General features: G+C 37.4%; 1 protein-coding gene across 2 annotated transcripts in view; it reads left to right on the top strand.

Moving 5' to 3' along the window:
• Nucleotides 1–4478: 4478 nt before the first annotated feature.
• Nucleotides 4479–21078, top strand: part of LOC137132655 (CD209 antigen-like protein C) — a 31542-nt gene continuing 14942 nt past the window's right edge. The window contains exons 1-7 of one of the 2 annotated variants that reach the window (XM_067515467.1): nt 4479–4960; nt 5075–5176; nt 5751–6038; nt 6400–6542; nt 7220–7323; nt 7728–7880; nt 8001–8430. In XM_067515467.1, coding sequence (XP_067371568.1) covers nt 4891–4960; nt 5075–5176; nt 5751–6038; nt 6400–6542; nt 7220–7323; nt 7728–7875 — 855 coding nt within the window. In that variant the 5' untranslated portion in view covers nt 4479–4890 and the 3' untranslated portion in view covers nt 7876–7880; nt 8001–8430. Of the gene's footprint in view, nt 4961–5074; nt 5177–5750; nt 6039–6399; nt 6543–7219; nt 7324–7727; nt 7881–8000; nt 8431–21078 lie in introns of those variants that run through there. The other variant, XM_067515468.1, reaches the window with a different exon arrangement.

Genomic DNA, 21078 nt, shown 5'->3' with positions numbered 1-21078 from the left:
TTTAGGCAAATTTTGAAACCAATCCCACTAATTTTTAGTCACACACTTTTCTTTACAAATTTAAATATTTATTTTCAAGCTCAAATACATCATGTATATAATCATTCAAACTATTAAAATGAACAATAGGTGAAACCCTCATGAGCTTAGAAATTAGTTTCAGACAGTTTTTTTTTTAAATTATATGTAACAGGGTTAAATTAGAGTAACAGGGTTGAATGGATACATTAATTTGGATTGTAGATCATCACATAAATGTGACAAAAAATTACTGTCAACCACAGCAACGTTTCATTCTGGAAAATATATTAATACATTTAAAAAAATGTAGATGAATCTAAAGTTTGCATACATATTTAATTTTAATATACTGCCTCTTTTGAGTGAAGTAAGTAAGATACAACCCTGTTACTATAGTTGCAGTAACAGGGTTGCAAATTAATCCCTGTTAGCTTTTTCTCAGCTGTGGAATGCAGCATTACAATCAAAGTAAAAAAAAAAAAAATTAGTTATAGAAATAAAAAACCAACAACTTGAAATTAATTTGTCTTATTTTAATAATATGGTATCGGTGTTGCATTGCTTAGAGTAACATGCACAATCAGACCAAAAAAGAGGGAAAATATGAAAAATTAAACTTTACACCAAAAATGAGGAAAAGGCCCCAGTGGCCCCTCATTTTGGCACATTTGGCAAAGTCAGCAACAAATCCCCTTAAACCCCCTGTAAAGGCTCTATACTGTGCTCCACTGCTACTGAGGAGCCTCATTACACTTCTTTTTCTAGGACCCCCTGGTTAACCACTGTTTGTTTGATGCTTTTTTAAACTGGGCATAAGAGGAAAATCCACTTAATGTGCTGTAGGAGTAAAAGTGTAAGATTGTGCTGAAGATATTTAGAATATGGAACTTAAATCATGGGCATCAATTTATTTTAAAGTTTGGGGGAAAACATCTGACCTGGCTAAATAGTAAGTAGTATTTCATAATATGAATTCATGTGGTTTCAGATTATAACTCAGCAGCAGAACTTTCCACCATCAAAACCAACCTGACTGAGCTTCTCCAGAACTGTAAGACCAAACTGTCTTCACTGACTGAAGAGAGAGACCAGCTGAATACCAGACTCAATAAAACAGCAGAGGAACTGAACAGGCTTCAGAGTAAGTAGGTGTAGGCAGTATGGGATAAGACCTTTAATGTTTTCAAGGATTGAGACATGCTTCCCCTCTGAGAATCACAGTGGTGGACTCCCCCAAGTCATTGACAGTCTCTCTCACTTTTTAAGTTGTACTACCTCCCATTGCAATCCCATCCCACTTCCATTCAGTGCTTCCATTCAGTGCTTTGGAAGCTAGGTCTAGGAAGATGGAATTCCACCTTTCTGTCAGGGAAGTGAACTGGAGTTGCTGTGAGAGGATGAGTGATACCAACTAGATATAGTGGGGCTTACCTCTACACATAGCACTGTCTCTGGAACCAAACTTCTAGAGAGTAGTTGGACTCATTTCTTTTTTTGGAGTTGCCCAGAGTGAGAGGTGTGAGGCAAATGTGGGGATACTCACAAGTCCCTGGCTGAGTGCTGCTTTGTTGGAATACTCCCTGGTGAATGAATGAGAGGGTCACCTATACGTGAGGGGGAGGCTCTGGCTGTTGTTTGTGCTTATACACCATAAAGCACTACAGAGTATCCAGCCTTCTTGGAGACTTTGGGTTGGGTCCTTGAAGTTACCACCTTGGGAGTCCATAGTTCTTCTGGAGGACTTCAATGCCCAGGTGGGCAATGATGGAGAAACCTTGAGGAAAGTGATTGTAGGAATGGCCTCCATGATCTCAACCTGAGTGGTGCTTTGTTATTGGACTTCAGTGCTAATCATGGGTTGGACATAACAAACACCATGATTTTGCATAGGGTTGGTCACAAGTGTACCTGGTACCAGAACACCTTAGGCCTCAGGTCAATGATTGACTCTGTGGGTGTATCATTAGATTTGAGACTGTTTGTATTAGACACTTGGATGAACAGTAATGCAGAGCTGTTAACCATTAATACCTGGTGGTGAGTTGGATCAGGGGATGGGGGAGGCTAATGGACTGACCTGGTAAACGCAAACGTGTATTTAGGGAGTGCTGGGAACACCTGGTTGAGGCCTCTGTCTATCAGATCATTGCCTTCCACCTCAGAGTACTTTCTCCTGCATTCCGGGGGAGGCTGGGGACATGGAATCCGAGTGGACCACATTTACAGGCTTCAATGTGGAAGCGGCCGCTCTTAGCTGGTTGGTGCCTGTTGCGATCAAAAGAAAGTTTAAGTCTAAATTCTTATTCACACACACTGTCAATATTTGTAAACCAATTCTGATTAAGTATGTTTTACATTTTTAATATATGTTCCAGAGAAAACATGTCCTGCAGGATGGCACATGTTCAATTTTTCCTGTTACTTCATCTCGTATGACTCTGGTTCTTGGAAAAGAGGCAGACAGGACTGCAAAGACAGAGAAGCAGATCTAGTTGTGATAGACAGTGCTGAAGAACAGGTACAGTTTGGATGTTTTAGGACACTCAGGTCAATGACAAAGGTAAAAGTGAACACTAACTTTTTAATAATTTGTTTTTGCTTTCATACAGAAATTCATCTCACACTTCACTGTAGTAACCTGGATTGGTTTGACTGACAGTGAAGAAGAAGGCACCTGGAAATGGATTGATGGATCTTCACTGACTCTGAGGTTGGACCTAAATTATTTTCAGCAGCACAAACTGTAGCCTGTAACAGTAGCATCCTTTTGAACCAGCACCTTACTGAAAGAATTTCAGTGTGAATCATATGAATAGAGAAAAACAAACATATCTTTGCTCTGCAGTAGCTACAGTGTCCTGCAATGGTAGGCGTACAGTAGCATCTGTAAACTCAATATTCAAGTAGCCTGAAGATGCACTTGTGTAAAAGTAGAAAATTCACTAAGAAATACATTTTTGTGGACATTAGTCTGATTTACTGACAGAGAAAAATCTGTTTGTATTTTAAACACTAAGTTAAAATCCAAAATGAGCTAAGTTCAAAACAAAATGCCAACAATGTGATGAAGAGGACGAAGCTCCGGCCCAGTTTAACCCCTGACTAGTTCACGTATTGAGCTGCTTTAAATGCTTTAAGTTCAAGTTTAATTTAAGTGGATTTTCATGTCCTGTTTCAATATACAATATAAATATTATAACAATATAAAACAATGTATTTGAATACACTTTAGAGTCAAGTCCACTTAAGTGTATTTTAGTAGATTTTTATTTGTATTAATTGTACATCATTAGTAGACTATAAGTACATTGTAAGTACATGAACTGTAGCTCACTTGAAATACATTTATCATGAATGAATGGAAGTATACTAGATATATCTAAATTGCACTTTAGCAGAAGTTTTCTGTTTTTAATTAGGTGCCTTTAGTCAGACAGATGTAAAGAAATAAGAAACAGCTACTTTTGCTTCATTTTAATCTTCATTTTTCTTGTTGTTTAGACCGTGGGCGGAAAATCAGCCTGACAACGGTGGTGGAGACATAAAGTGGGGTGAGGAAGACTGTGCACACATCCTAACGGGCAGGAAAATAGGAAATAATTGGAACGATCAGCCATGTGATGCTTTTAAAAACTGGATCTGTGAGAAAAAGCTTCAGCAGTAGTAACATGTGCTTTTAGAAAGTCAGATATTATTCCACAAAAAGTCTTTGGTATCTTGTGTCTGAGACAGTAAGTGTAGCGTACGGCTCTTTCTCACCAGTTTCTGTGCTGTGTAACTGTGTAAACCAGTGTGAGGATCCACTTGTTCTACACATTAATAGTCTTTTAAATCTATGCTTAGTACACAGCTATTTAAAGTTGCATTCACCCTTCAGCAGTAAATGGACAGTTTATCAGTATTGTCTTCTTTTATTGGTGTCCTTCACATTTTATTTTTGCTTGTTTTAAAATTGCCCTTTTATCCTTTGTATCGTTTTGACTTATGCATTTTTGATGTTTAATATTTGTATCTGCTTGTGAAGCACTTTAGTGCACATTTCAAATGTGCTATGTAAATAAACTTTATTATTATGTTTTTTAACAAATCAGTGATGTTCATTATCATCAGTTGGTTAATTTGAGTCTGACACCATCTGTGAAGCTTCTTAAACTCATATTTACTTCACTGAGAATATTGCAGAACATTCTGCTGTTCTTACTGTTACTTCCTCAGTGACTGTAATACAGCAGTATCTGTCTTAACTGTTTTGGATGGAGGCCATCTCTCCTAATCAAACTTGGTTTTGACCAAAAAGCTAAGATAAGACTTTGTTGATCCCACAATGGGGAAATTCCAGTGTTCCAGCAGTAAAAAGAAAAGCACCAGATATCGCTCCACACATTAAGTCAAAGATATTTCCCCTCACCTAAACAAATAGAGCACAAAAAAGTTTCACAACAGACACATGAGTTTCTCCCATAATAACCGTACACACGTGTTGTACAGTCTGATAGCTGAGGGGAGGAACGACCTGCGATAGCGCTTCTTCATACACTGGAGGTGTAACAATCTTGTGCTGAAGCAGCTGCTCAGAGCCTCCACAGTGTGAAGCAGGGGGTGGGAGGTGTTATACATGGTGGATGTCAGTTTGACCAACATATTCTGTCTGCCACCTCCTCTCATCCATATTGTACTAAACTCCTCGTTATAATTCAGTGTCTTAAAATGTGTCTTAAAATACTGCTTCATAAAGATTTGGCCCTCAAAATGATTCATTTCCTCTTAAGCTCAGCTTCCTCAAAAACTGAAACCAACTTTCTTCATTTACATTTTACTGCAGTCTGTACTGCAGAGCTGAGCTTCTAGTAAGAGCTGACCACCTTATCAATGGAGGAAATACAAATGAAATTTAAAAATGACAGGTCTTTTCTCTCAAGATCAAAAACAACTCAGAGAGGTAAGAATGTTCAGTCAGACATAGATGCTTACAGACTGAGTGGGAATAAATCTGATATTATCTGGTCTTACTATGAAACCATTGACTGTATTCACTGGTCTTTTCTCTGTTCAGATCTTTGGAGCTCAGAGAGGAGAATTTATAGAGCTGTGGTTTTCTGTCTGGGGCTGCTGAGTGTTTTCCTGTTGACTGGACTCTTCATCTTCAATCTCCACTGTGAGTCTGGTTTTCATAAATTAACATTTAATTTGTTCTTATAAGGAGCATTATGCTACTCTGAATGATATAAGACTATGAAGTTCAAGCTTAATATGTTTTTTGTGTTAAATCTGGATAAATGTGTTTTGAGACAATTGTACAAACAACACTAAATAAAATACACAAAGCTAAAATACAAATACACACAAGTTAAATTCTAACATTTAGTTCTAAACATTCAAATATTACTGTTTATTGATATTGTTACCTATTGCTTCAGTTTTTCTTTTTTAAATTTTAAAACTTTAATAAAAAAAATTAAAATTGCTTTTTAAAATGTAAAATTACAACATTAATTAAACAGACAAAGCTAAAATACATGTAGCTATTCAAGTTTTGTCATACATTTCTACAGCACATTGATTTGTTTGATGTTTCATGAGACTAATAAAACACTAAGAACCATGTTTACAAGTGTAAGAATTTACTAGAAATAATCTATGGAACATATGGAGCATTAGTTCACTGTAGGAAATAAGGTGAATTGTATTATATGATGCTTGTCATTCACACATTCTTTATTATCTTTTAGACCATAACACAGTAAACAGTGGGAAAGCTATGGAGGCCAACATGAATAAGAGTCTCCAGGACAGCAGGAACAATATGTCTTCCCTGACTGAAGAGAGACGCCGACTGACTGCTAGAATTAATTTCCTGACTGCAGAGAGAGGCCAGCAAGATGTGGAAATATCTTCCCTAACTGAAGAGAAGGATCAGCTAGATGCCCAAATATCTAACGTAACTAAAGAAAAGGATCAGCTGAAATCCAGACTCATTGAAATGACTAAAGACCGAGACAGACTTGAGAGTTTGACCAGTGAGTGTGGACAGTAAGGGACAAGGCAAATGACAGTTTATCTGCTGTAAAGCACTTTGGAGCTTTAAAACTCCTGGTGGTTTTTAAAGCTCTATATAAATAAAGATTGAATTCAACTGTATTTTCCATATTAGATTCAAGTCCATTTAGACAAACTTATGTTTGCACAAACAATGTTTGTGTAAGTTAATGAACTAATGTTAACATGTTGAGGTCATGTTTCTGTGATTCTAAACACGAGTCAGACACTAAAAACACCTCTGTGCCACATTTGCATGTTTTACCTCACACTGTCTTTCTTTGGCAACAGGTGGAGTTTGTCTTGACTGACTTCTATTGTCTGCTGTCTTATATGTTACAGGAAAAACTTGTCCTGCAGGATGGACAATGTTCAGCCGGTCCTTTTATTTTCTCTCCACTGAGTCTGGTTCGTGGACAAAGGCCAGAGAGGACTGCCAGAATAAAGGAGCAGATCTGGTGATCGTAACCAGTGCAGAAGAACAGGTACAGCATGTGTGTGTGTCCATGTGTGTGTGGCTGAATAAGGAATGAAGACTGATTAAAGGACATAAAAGGCCATTTCTGCAGAACCACCTACAAGCACGTTAGCACGACTAAGACTAGTGGGAAATGGGTAATTTAAAGTTGACATTGTCTTTGTAGGGAGGAGGTCAGAATGAGTTCCCCCCATGATCTTTACCACTCTGGTTTCCTCCTCCCATGTTTCTTAACTGGTCACTCTAAATTTCCAGTAGGTGTGAATGTGAGTGTGAATCCTTGTCTGTCTGTGTCTCTCACTGTGTTGGACCAGAGACAGACTGTAGAGCAAGACAGTTACTGTCTTGTTTTTGTGCCTGAATCTAGTTATAGTCAAAAGGTTTCAGTTCTAGCTTCTAAGTTGTTGTTCTTGGCAATAAGCCAATTTAATAATTGTAATTTTATATTAGGAAGATATTTTAGCATTTGACTGTTCTCTGAATCCATCGTAACATAAATGGAATAACTCCAACTTTTTAGCTTATGTGGTTGTTGTGGATCTCAATTTGTTATCTGATACGTTTACACTAGTTTTTATTTTAAAAGTGTGTGTAATCTGTCTCTGCCCTAACACACATGTGAAGATGTAATGTGGTTAAAACTAGAACTTAAAAACTGTGGAATTCTGTCTCTGTATTGAACAGGAATTTCTCTCTGGATTCACCAATCAGACAGCATGGATCGGTTTAACTGACATAGCTGAAGAGGGAACCTGGAAATGGGTCGATGGATCTCTACAGACTTTTAGGTAAGACAGAAATGTGCTTCACCTTCTTTAAATCCAAATATCTCTGTAAATGTTTGTTTGGACCAACACAACTGAAACAAAGAGGTTTCTAGAAAGAGCTCATAAAGGCCTTCGTGGTTTTACTGAGGAACAAAACTGACAGAAATAGAAGCCGACAACCTTTTCACACTGTTTCACCTGCACAGTGTCAGTTAGGATTTGGCTCTGAACACCACTGACTGGAGACTCTCAGAGCTGCTAGAATGACTGCTGACACACTTCCTGTCTGTTTCAGTACTGTTGGCTCTGACTGCACCACTGCTGTCATAACATTTAATAAGTTATCAACATAGAGACCATCAAGAGTCTTTTTATGTCAGATATTCACAATTTCACGATTGTTTTTTTGTTCATTGACTGGTTAGATACTGGGATGTGAAGCAGCCCGATAATCTTCTTAAATATTCAACTGATGGAGAAGACTGTGCAGAAATTAAAGTTCAAACAGGTCACAAGTGGAATGACGTGCCATGTGGACATTCTCTGAAATGGATCTGTGAGAAAAACGTCTAACACTGGTAAATGTTTTGACATCATACATATGGAAATGTTTCATATAAAACATGAATATGCTCTGTCAAGGCCTGTGTGTTTGTGTGCTTTGCTTATTATTGTTCTAACTCTGTCTCCCTCTGTAGGTGGCTGCTCTTCCTCCCTGTCATGGTCTCACCCTGGACTGATGCTGTGGATGGATGCACAGCTGCCTGCACTTGCTGCTGATTAGTATGAACCTTTTTAATCCTGCCTCAAAGTGCACTCTGTGTCTGTGCATCTTTGGAATTCTCCCTCACACTGAGGCCTTTTGTTGTATTTTGTACTAATATTTCTCTCTGCGAGGTGTTTTTAGTTTGAGCAGTCAGCCTTTGTTTTCTCCAATTGTCCTAATTAAACTTAATTTACTTCCTTTACTCAGCCTGTGTGTGTTTGTGTGCTCATTCTGCTTTTGGGTCGAGGTCTGATTTACAGTAATATATCTTGTCCCTGTGCACCACCTGTTTCATTTACATACAATAATATTCTCTGTTGAAAAATCATCTCATGCAAAGTAAAAACTCCATGAGAACAACACTTCTACTTTTGTGATTTCTTCCACATTGATGATACTCTGAATACATGGTAATGCCTAATAATACAACCCAGCAAACATGTCAGTCTGTCAATTAGAGGTCAAATATTTGGGAAATAAGATTTATTTTTAATTTTTTTATAAACCTGGATTCATTTACCTGAACATATTCAGCTCAATCTGCCACATACAAAGGACTAAAAAATAGACAACACATTAATTTTGTAGCATTATGACACAGGTCTTTAACATAAATACAAACACAATAGACTAATCAGAAAATGCATTTCTGCATTTTCCTCTGCAGGGAAAACTGCTTCATTTTAGATTTCTCTGTATATGGAAGTAGAATAGTAGCAAAATTATGTGTATGTGTACAAGGATTTGTGTGTGTGTAATGTGAAAATTTATTCACTCAAAAAAATGACTGTAAATGTCTAATAATCTGAGAAAACACTTAGGTTATAAGTAAAAGTGCTGGAAAGTGCTGATATTATCGGTGGAATTTTGCTACTGCTCTTCCGTCTGCAAGATTTGTGTGCGCGTAAAACGATTAGTGTGTGTTGGAAGTTTTTGTTTGCCCTCAGCTCGGACTCCCAGGCTCAGCCTTACAGGCAGAGTAAGGTTCAGCACACAGTTTGCCTTACAGTTCGCACTCAGGCTTAGTGAAGAAAACATTAAGCACCGAGGCCGGTCAGTAAAGCCAGAGGAGCGCAGAGACGCCTCCACAGTCCCTCAGGTGAGTCTCACCTTTACCTGTCTTTGTGGTGTTTTGCTCTTGACTTTGGCTAAAGGCTAAAAAGACTAGTGTGTAGCTGGAGGGTGTGTTGACTTGTGTTTTTTTTTTTTTTTAATAAATGTATTTAGCTTTGGTTTGTGGATGCAGATTGTTCACCAAAGTGTTTAACGGAAGTGATTTGTGTCCTGTTTGTAGTCGGTTCCTTCATGGGAAAGCTGATGCAGAAACTTGCTCACCCTGACATCGTAATCATGGAGGACGAATTACTGAGGCTGCGCACAACTGCACCTTATAAACTGGTGATAACCAACCAGGATACAACCAGCAACAGGTTAGACAGTATAGTACAGTACAGCCTGCAACTTGTCCAGTCACACACTTTAATGGTTTTGCCTGTGTGGTTTATCATATTTAACATGAAAGAATATTAAAGCACTGGCTTTAGGCTCTTTTATTGAATTCACATTCACACTGGTTCATACACACAGCTAATGCTGCCAGGGAGTTTGTTACGGCCCACCAGGGATGACCTTCTCCTCCAGGGTCACCTGACCTCAGTCCAGCTGTACAGGTGTATGAAGGCAGATGGTTAATGCTGTGGATAAAGCATCAGTCAGACAGGCAAAAAGGCAAAAAGACTCTAATACTCTCCCATCTTTCTCCTCCTTAGCAACAGTTCAGGGAAAAACATCATATCCTGTTCTCTTCCTCTTTCTTGCCAAAAATTCTATGCCCCTACTGTTTTCAACAGAGTCGCTGGGAAATGTTTAATTCTGGGACAAACGCCAGGTTCTCCTGGCCTGTTCCATTGTTACTGACGCACACACATTTCCCATGTACTGAAGAAACACCATATATCAGTCTCCGGAGTCTGACTGACCATTGAAAACACCTGTGGCTTCTATGTGCTCAACTCTCCTGCATCCAGCAGACAAAATGCAGCTCTTATGGATTCAAATTTTTCACCCAGAAAACCACACTGCTCTTTGCCCCATAGAGACTATGTCTGTTCCATGACCACCTAAACTTTTTAAACCAAAAATGAACACAAGGGGAGTTAATCATAAAAATCTAATTCAAGTTAAGACTACTGTTCATACTGGACCAAAACCCAAAACCATTAAATGCGGATTATTAAATATCAGATCTCTCTCTTCTAAATCTCTGTTAGTAAATGACTTGATAAATGATCATCAAATTGATTTATTTTGTCTCACTGAAGCTTGGTTGCAATAGGAAGAATATGTCAGTTTAAATGAGTCAACCCCCCCAAGTCATATTAATTAAATTATGTTCCTAGAAGCACAGCCTGAGGTGGAGGAGTAGCAGCAATCTTCCATTCTAGCTTATCAATAATTCCTAGACCTAAACATAGTTATAACTCATCTTTTTCACCACCATGTGTCAATACTATGGTGAGTAGCCATCTTACTCCTGTACAAATTGATTACTTAGTTGACGAATTTGCAGCCTCACTGCGTAAGATACTAGATACAGTTGCCCCTCTGAAAAAGAAGGCAGTGAATCAGAGGAGCCAACCTCCATGGTAGAATTCACAAATGCACAGCTTAAAGCAGGCGTCACGAAAGTTAGAAAGGAAGTGGTGTTCCACTAATTTAGAAGAATCCCGGTTAGCCTGAAAAAACAGTTTAAAAATGTACAAAAAAGTTCTCCGTGATGCCAGAACAGCATATTATCCATCATTAATAGAAGAAAACAAGAACAACCCCTGATTTCTGTTCAGCACTGTAGTCAGGCTGACTAAGAGCCATAGTTCTGTTGAGCCTAGTTTTCCCTTAACTCTGAGCAGCAATGACTTCATGACTTTCTTTACTACTAAAATTGTAGCCATTAGGGAAAAAATTTACCAGATCCTCCCTACAAATATTACAGATAGATCTTCATATACAACAGCTCTAGAATCCTCAATAAGGCCCCAATCCATCTTAGACTGCTTTTCACCCATAGATCTCACTGAGATAAGTTCAAATATCGCTTCCTCAAAACTAACAACATGTCTTTTAGACCCTGTTCCAACCAAATTGGTTAAAGATGACATTAATCTGTTCTGTATCCAGTAATTTCTATCAAGGTTCCCCGAAAACCTTGTCGTTATTTTTTTAACTGTGATCAGTTAAGGAGCTTTGGCTAATTTAAATTAATTTAATTTCAGTCCTAAATATTAGCGTGCAATAAGGTCAACACACAGACATTGATGCATCTGGCAGATTAGCTCTAATAAAGTCCACATCTCAGCTGAGTTCAAAAAGATCTCATCCTAGTCCTCAGCCACAGTCTCCTTTGCCTCATGTTTTGTCGCATTAATTTGGCAATGCAGCATCACATTCCCGTTCACACATTCACAGGAGCTTGATCCAATGTCCACCCCATTAGTATGCATCCAAAATTGCAGGCGAGTGGGTTTTGGAGTTGAAGCTGACATTATTCTCCACACAGTTTGTCCTGATCTTGGGAGGTGATTAGGCTCAGATCAGTATCAACATTAGTTTTTCCGTCGGGCTTAAAAATAGTGTGTCTGAGATCAAACAGCATGATCTGCTGTCCCTTTTTTCCCAGCAGAGGAGTTCTCCACTCTCTCAAGTTGCTGTAATGTTAGATGTTTAGGAGTTTGCTCTTCCGTGTTAATGTCTCATCTCAGCTTTTTTAATCCTTTGGTCGACACCATGCCAGGTCCGGCTGTCTGGTCCTGTTTAGATTATTAGCTCTTCCGTCACATGCTTTTATATTATTTATCTATCTGTGTCTAGCTTGTGTTGTACCTTGCACGAGACTGATAATTAGGGATTCTGGTTTTCATAGCATCTGGTCAACTCATGAGTTCAAACGATTATACTTAAACAGTGCTTGTCCTTTACACTGTCACACACAGCCTGACTTATTTCCTATGTACAAAAGAGTGCATTGATTTAAAGCTCCCATAAAATTGAATGTCAGGCATCCAACTATTAGAACATGTGTAATGTTAATGCAGTAAACAGTAAAATTCTAAGACACTTTTCCCCATTTTGACAGACCATGTAGAGGGAAGCACCTGGAAAAGGATTGATGGAGCTTCACGGACTCGGAGTTTGGACTTAACTGTTTTTGCAGCACAAACTGCCTCTGAAATGAGCCACCTGTTGAATGAAGCCAAACAGGGCACATGTATACAAGGTCTATGCAAGAATTATTATTATTATTATTATTATTATTATTATTATTATTATTATTATTATTATTATTATTATTATTATTATTATTTAGAGTCCAGTTAGTAATTTTGTTTACATAAGTTATTTAAACTGATATACATCAACTTTATTGGGAGGTCTGAGAGCTTAGTTTTTCTATAATTTATATCAGACTACATTGTTTTGAAGAATCTAAAACAATATTACAGTAAGTACTGGCTAGTAAATGAGAGCATCGTTCATTTATTTCTAATATTAAATAAACATGTGCTATTTCTATGCCTCACTCACATTAGAGCCCATTTTACATGAAAATTACACAAGTTACAATGTTTTTAAAAGCATCTTTCAAATGTTACAATAATCTTAAAAATACAGAAATACATTTATTTTAAAATGTAAATTGCTAAAAGTTCCAAATCTCAAATAATCTACATATTGACAGCAGACTAAAATAAATGATTCAAGTCACACAAAACATGACAAAAGATTTTCGGTCATCTGTTATCAATGAATGTTAAACAACAGTGAGTGTTTGTTCAAATTGTGTGTTTGCTTGAATCTAACAGTGACATCTTGTGGCCATGTTAGTTATGACTCTTTCTCCAAATCCTCCTAAAGGTGCATCAGTGGTGGCAGGTTGAATTTTGCTTTGTTCTTCATTTATCTTCCTAGTGAATAAACTGAATGATTTATGAATAACTGTCTTCATTAAAGACGGATAAACAGTAACAACATGTTCTCATGTTTCACTTCTTTATAGCTGTGGTGGATCTTCAAATAATGTTGCTTCCTGTGTTGGTACCGTTGTATCATTGACTGTATTCACAGGTCTTTTCTCTGTTCAGGTACCAGGAGCTCAGAGAGGAGATTTCATAGAGCTGTTGTTCTCCTGGCTTTTGTCCTGTTGGCAATTATGTAACACATCACAACATTAGATGCAACTGCTCAATGTTGTGATGGACGGGGGTTCAGCATGTACAACCACATACACTGCAAGCTGTGATGACCCGTGTGGTTCGATACCCGTCTATCAGGGCTGACTCCTGTCCACTAAGTGGTATTAATGTTACCATGCACAGAGAATCTGACTATGTCATCTCCGGCCTTTGGACGCCATTAGTGTACAAACACAAGCATTTGCCTACATTGACAGGTTCATATGGAAAACTGTGTTTGCAGCAGTGTTTTCTGGGATTCTTTGTGTACTGTGGGTCTTGTACCTCACTGCTGTCACTCACTCATTTGAATGAGGCTGATATTTATGGTAAACATGGTAAAACAAGACAAAACGTAACACTGCAAATCATAAATACAAAAACACACAAAATAACATATAGTAACAAAATATTACCAGTATAACCCTAACTTTACTATGGTCTGTGACCATGAGATGGTGGGAGCTGCACCATTTCATAAACTCTTTTGTTAATAATGTGGCGTATCGACATATCTCTCTGTGTCAAAGCCTGAAAATAGCAGTGTTATCTTGAACCCTCAGTATGTGGTTGAAAGCATTGGTGTTCACACATCTATTTTTATGCAATGTAGAGCTCACACTCCCCTGAGCAACACCAGTACTGATCAGAAAACAGAGACACAAATTAATAAAAAAAAGTTACGCTCATCTGTCCTAATTTCTTAAGTATTAGATAAAGTCGTATTGTATCAAATGCAGAATTAAAATCAATAAAAAGAAGGTGAGCATACGTAAGGATAAGACGAGTGAAGCTTTTACAGAAAAATGTCAGTGGTCTGGAATTGGTTTGGATCTTTTACGGTTTTGACAGAGTCAGTAACTGCACATTGGAAACACACAGCTCCAAAGCTGAGGACACCTGCTGAAAGACACAGAGAAGAAAAAGACCAACCACAAGGGAATGAAGTAGAGCAATTAAGCATTTAAGTTGTGTCTACGTATGTACAAAACAATTGAGACATTCAAAGAAAGAGTTGATTTAATTTAATTAGGTTTAAAATCTGCTCTGCTCTAATTTGGAAAACAAACAGGTTTATGGACATAAGTGCAGAGAGATGGATCAAACAGAGAACAATCGTGCTCTTCTCTTTGCCCAAGAGTTCAAATTCAGCAGAGACAGAAAGACTCAATAGAAATGTCTCACGTGCAGCAACACACACAGTCAAAGTCTGTTGTGTTTTTGTAGCTGGGTTGTCTTAATCACACATTCTGCTGTGTCTTCTAATGAGCATTGCCCACTATCAAAACCACAAGGCCCATCACTTCCTCTTAGTATCTGAAACCAAAGTGTCTTTATCATTTACATGTAATGTGCTGCAAAGCTGATCAGAGCTCGGAGGCAGTTTAACAAACCTGTGATCAATGGAGGAAATATATATCAATGTTGACCATAAACCTGTTCACTCAAGTCCTTCAACAAATCAGACAGGTAAGAATGTTTAATTAGTTGCTGAGTGGAGATTAAGTCTGTTTTAATCATATGTTATTTCTGATCTAAGACTGTGTTTACTGGTCTTTTTCTGTTCAGGTCCCAGGAGCTCAGACAGGAGACTTTATAAAACTATTGGTCTCTGTCTGGGGCTGCTGAGTGTTTTCCTGTTGGCTGGACTCATCGTCCTCGGTGTCCACTGTGAGTCTGTGTTTTATAAGTTAATACCAGAGTCACTTTATGAGTTTCAGAAGTATTGTCATATACTTTTACAAATTTACCTTTTCAGGTTTCTTACTTCTTTTTGAATTTCAAAATTTTTTTATTGCATTTTAAAATGTAAAAATTGAATTATTTTTAGAATTCGTAGTTTTGACTAAAAAGACAAAGTTTAGCAGGAAAAGTGGATGTAGCTGTTCAGCACACTTCACTTCTTCTGTAATAGTATATTAGCATTATGCCTGTATGCAAATGTTTTATTATATCAATGTCATCAACAGCATTTCTACATCAATATAGTCAATAGGTATATTGCTATGTTTACAGAGTTGTACCATCAGAACAGGCAAAACAGGCAAATGTCTGATGCCTCAACCAAAAATGAGGAAAAGGCCCCAGTGGCCCCTCATTTTGGCACATTTAGCAAAGTCAGCAACAAATCCCCTTAAGCTTCCTGTAAAGGCTGTATACTGTGCTACACTGATACTGAGGAGCCTCATTACACTTCTTTGCCTAGGACCCCCTGGTTAACCACTGTTTTTAATGCTTTTTTAAACGGGGCATAAGAGGAAAATCCAATAATTGTACTGTAGGATTAAAAGTTTAGGATTGTGGTGAAGATTTTTAGCATATGGAACTTAAATTATGGGCATCAGTTCATTATAAAGATTTAAAGATTTAAAGATTATAAAGATAGCAAAGAATAAGACCTGGCTAAATAGTATGTGGTATTAAATTATATGAATTCATGTGGTTTCAGATTGTAACTCAGCACATGGTGCAGCTGCAGAACTGTCCAGCATCAAAACCAACCTGACTGAGCTTCTCCAGGACAGTAAGAAAAAAGTGTCTTGACTGACTGAAGAGAGAGACCAGCTGAATGCCAGACTCAATAAAACAGCAGAGGAACTGAACAAGTGTCAGAGTGAGTGAGTGTGGGCAGTGAGGGACAGGAAATTTGATCTTGTCAAGGATTTAGACTTGTGAACTGTTCACTATATATTGTGTCTTGATACATTTCTAATATCTATTGTTTTACGTTGCAGAGAAAACTTGTCCTGCAGGATGGATGATGTTCAGCTACTCCTGTTATCTCCTGTCCACTGAGTCTGGTTCATGGACAAAAGGCAGAGAGGACTGCAGAAAGAGAGGAGCAGACCTGGTGGTCATTAACAGTGTTGAAGAACAGGTGCAGTGTGTCCAAACAAAGAATGATGAACATGATCAGGAATTTTTACACATCTTTTTTTAAAGTGACAACATGTAAAGTGATAGTTTTGCACGAAAATGAATGAATCCGTACTTTATATTTTTATACATTGTTGATGTTGCAGGCCAATCTAATAGTTATGCCACTATTATAATAAATATGGGTGATATGGACATGAGGAAGAAATATGAGCATGTGATTGCTTTCTGAATCCACTGTATCATGAATGGAAGTGTTTCAGCTTTTTTTGTGGATATGAATGTGTGTGTGCTGTGTCTTTGTGTCTCACTCCTGCTGGTTACAACTAAAATATAATTGCAGCGATTTTCTTTTGTTTCAATTGAACAGACATTCCTCTCTGCATTCACCAGAATGAGAGCTTGGATTGGTTTGAGTGACAGTGATGAAGAGGGGACCTGGAGATGGATCGATGGAACTACACTAACTTTTAAGTAAGACGGAAATATGCTTCAATTTGTTTAAATCTAAATACATGTGGAATTAATTTGTGTTTGGTCCAATACAACTGAAACACGTGAGTTTCAGCGAAGAGCTCATTTTAACTGTGGTTTAACTGAGGACAAAACCAAAGACCAAAATCCTAAATACAGAAAGAGAAGCAACCATTTCTGAAATAAGAGAATTTCTAAAATCCTTGAAAAAGTAGTTGCAAAACAATTATGTGATCAACTTTATAATAATAATTTGTATGAAGACTTTCAGTCAGGATTTAGAGTTCATCATAGTACATAAACAGAACTGGTAAAAGTCACCAATGATCTTCTGTTGGCCTCAGATAATCGACTAGTCTCTATACTTGTTCTGTTAGATCTTCGGCATTTGATACCATTGATCCAAACATTTTATTAATGAGACTGGAACATGAAATTGGGATTAAAGGAACTTCACTAGGTTTGTTTATCTGATAGATTTCATTTTGTTCATATTACTGATGAATCTTCCATGCACACAAAGGTTAGCTATGGAGTTCCACAAGGCTCTGTGTTAGGACCAATACCTTTTACTTTATTTATGTCTCCTTTAGGCAACATTATTAGAAAATACTCCATACATTTCCACTACTATGCTGATGATACCCAGCTATATGTATCTATGGAATCAGATGAAAATAATCAGTTAATAAAGCTTCAAGCCTACAAGACATAAAGGCCTGGATGTCCCACAATTTCCTACTTCTAAACTCAGACAAAACTGAAGTCATAGTATTTGGGCCTAAAAATCTCAGAGATATGATGTCCAACCATATTGTTACTCTAGATGGCATAAGTCTGGTCTCCAGTACTACTGCAAGGAACCTTGGAGTTATTTTTGATCAGGATTTGTCCTTTAACTCACATATAAAACAAATCTCTAGAACAGCCTTCTTCCACCTACGGAACATTGCCAAAATTAGGAGCATCCTGTCTCAAAGTGATGCCGAAAAACTGGTCCATGCATTTGTTACTTCTAGGTTGGACTACTGTAATTCCCTACTTTCAGGATGCCCCAGTAACTCCCTAAAGAGCCTGCAATTAATCCAAAATGCTGCAGCAAGAGTGCTGACTGGAACTATCAAGAGAGATCATATTTCACCTTCACTAGCTTCTCTCCATTGGCTTCACATAATATCTAGAATAGAATTTAAAACCCTGCTTCTTACATATAAAGCTCTGAATGGTCAGGCTCCATCATATATAGAAGACCTCATAGCACCATATCATCCCAGTAGACCACTTCGATCTCAGAATGCAGGCCTACTTGTGGTTTCCAGAATTTCCAAAGGTAGAATGGGAGGTAGAGCCTTTAGCTATCAAGCTCTTCTCCTGTGGAACCAGCTCCCAGTTCAGATTCGGGAAGCAGACACCCTCTCTAGTTTTAAGTCCAGGCTTAAAACCTTCCTCTTTGATAAAGCATATAGTTAGTTATAGTTATGCTGCTATATGCTTAGACTGCTGGTACTTACATTACCTGTCAATACTAGTTTTAATATTTTACCACACCCTAGTTCAATTTCCACAGTCTCAATTACACAATCCCTTGTTTAGAATTATATTTCAGTACCACTTTATACATTTTACATTAAAATGACCACCACAAAACGTGTTCATAATTCAGATTTATCATGAAATAACCGTTATGCTCCTTGCACAGTATAAGTCAGCGACATTAATTGCATTCACTCAGCATCTTCATGAGAAAGGAATATTTTACCGAATTTCTCTTAGTAACTATTACTATCAAAACACTCTTTACACTTCAGTAAACTCTCCCAGATGATTAAGATCGGTACAGCACGGCGCTAAAACATCAAATTAATGCTTGATTATCAAAATAACTAATAATAACGCACACAGCAATCATAACCATGCTGAGGAGCTAGCTTACCGAGACAAGAGAAGTATCGTTAACCCGATGACAACGGGACTCCTGACGTTCGACAGCTTCTACATGAAAACTTTCCTCTTTCCTTTTCCATTTTTAGGATTTTCTGACTCCAAATATTGTTTTAACATCAATATTATTAGCACTTCATTTTAGTTCTTCAGAACTGAATAATCTGACCACTAAGGTTGTTCTGGAGGGAACTTGTGGAACCTCATCTCAGAACGACGTCAAATGATTTGCCACCCATGTGCAGATTTAAGACAGAGAGAAGGAAAGAAAAAAGTACATAGACTGTAAATCTACATAAATTAATAAAGGTGCTTTTATGGAATCAAAATCATACATTTACATTTAGTCATTTATCAGACGCTTTTATCCAAAGCGACTTACAAGTGAGGTACAAGGCAGCAAACATCTAAGTCAAGGAGAAAACATCAAAGCAAAGTCCTATCAGAAAAGTGTTCACAATTCACGAGATACAAGTGCAAGAGAGCAGAAAGGTTTTTTCTTTTTTTTTAGAGATTTATATGCATAAGAAGATGCATACAAAATATGACTGTACTCTTCTGATTCATTTAGTAATAGTATTCAAATTGTACTCATTTAGCTGTGAAGCTGTGAGAAGTTATTTTCTGGTGGCAGAGGTCGGTGTATCTTTCTCTGGTCATCCACTCCTCCTGGTTCATGACCTTGGACCCCTTCCCACATTGTGCTGTGACTGGTTTGGTTTCATATTCACAGACAGTGTGTGTTGTCAGTTTCTATTGTTTATACAATTTCTTGGGGAGTCTACTGAGTCTTTAGAACCTGCTGACAGCCTTACCACCGGGCAAGTCCCACAGACATATTTCTAAGTTGTCCCCAGTGAGTTAGCAGAGGCTGATCTGATCCCACATCAGGGTGATGTTCTTCTCATCCAATCCTTGCACACACTGGACCAGTGTTTCAGTTGCTGTAAGAGAAAATGCTTTATTTCAGCTAAAATGCAAATGGTTACTGTCAGACTAATCAATGCAGTAATGCACATGTAAAAAGGAAACTGAAAAGCCTTAAATAACTTCAAATGATTTTACTGAAATGGAATCAGGTAAAGCTTTTAACAAACGTTTAAGTTGTAAAATAATAAACTGACGTTGCTGTGATATGTTGTCAGATGGTTTAAAAACTGGAATCATGGAAATAAAATACAAAAACAAACCTGGCGGCTTTTTTACTGAGTGGAAAAAAAAAAAGACCAACAATATGAGCTTTTCAAGTGTGAAGATGTGATACTTCCCTTTTTTATATCATTGTACACTGACAATTTTGTAGGTTTTAGAATGATGGAGCAAATATAACTGTACAGCTCAACATTATTGTCAAATTTATTCACTGTTAGATTTGAGCTTACACTGTTTTTGTGTTTTTAAAATTACAATTATATAATTTTTATGTTAAGCAATGAAAAAATTCAAGAGTGTGTGTGTGTGTGTCTGTGGGTTGCTTGTTTCTTTGGTTGATTTACTGCTAACAACTGATGTGTTGAATGATGGGTAATTAACAAACAAACTATATGTTGATGTGATTTCCTGTAAAATTTCAAAAGAACAGAAGTTTCCTCATTTACACGTAGCATCACTTCTGCTGCAGAGCTGATCTTCAGTAATTAAGTTCCCATTTACTTTCTTCCAAACATGCAGGAGATTAATGCAAATGCTGAACATGACAAGTTTGTTGATTCAAAAATGTCACAAACAGGTAATTTAATATTATACAGACGCTGAAAGACTGAATTATCATTATTACTGTTGTATCATATTCACTGGTCTTTTCTCTGTTCAGGTCCCAGGAGCTCAGACAGAAGATTTTATAGAGCTGTTGTTCTCTGTTTGGGGCTGTTGAGTGTTTTCCTGCTGGTTCGACTCAGCTTTGTTGTTTACTGTGAGTCTGGTTCACAGGCAGTTTTTTATTCACTGTTAGATTTGAGCTGTTGTCCCGTCTTATACTGCTTTTGTGTTTTTAAAATTTCCATGTATTATTTATTTTGAGCATTGAAAAAAGTTCAACAATATCAGATGTAATACATTGTGTTGATGATACAGTTTGATGATATGAACTGTGGTAAAAATATTTGTTTTAATAATGAACCATATAATTACAGAATGAGGAGGAGGAATTTTCTGACACATATTTTTATCCAATTTTGATGAACAGCTGGTGTCGGATGATGTTAAACATGTGGTTTTGCTTTACAAATAGAAATGTATATGCTTTTATTCTAAAGCTGTAATTACAGTAACTGAAAACAGAAATTGAGAAAATTATATATGTCATGTAAAAAAAATAAAAATAATGTGAACTGTGAATTGTTTTTTCTGTTTCAGACCGTAACTTAGATCGAGGTTCAGCTGCAGTTTTTTCCATTATGAAAGACAACCTGACCCAGTGTCTCCAGGCCAGTGATAAGAAACTGTCCGATGTGTCTGCAGAGAGAAACCTGCTGAAAGTCAGACTCACTA

Source organism: Channa argus, chromosome 9 (genome assembly GCF_033026475.1).
Source record: "Channa argus isolate prfri chromosome 9, Channa argus male v1.0, whole genome shotgun sequence".
NCBI lineage: Eukaryota > Metazoa > Chordata > Actinopteri > Anabantiformes > Channidae > Channa > Channa argus.
Note: the sequence above shows the minus strand (reverse complement) of the source record. Positions and strands in the feature narration are given on the sequence as shown.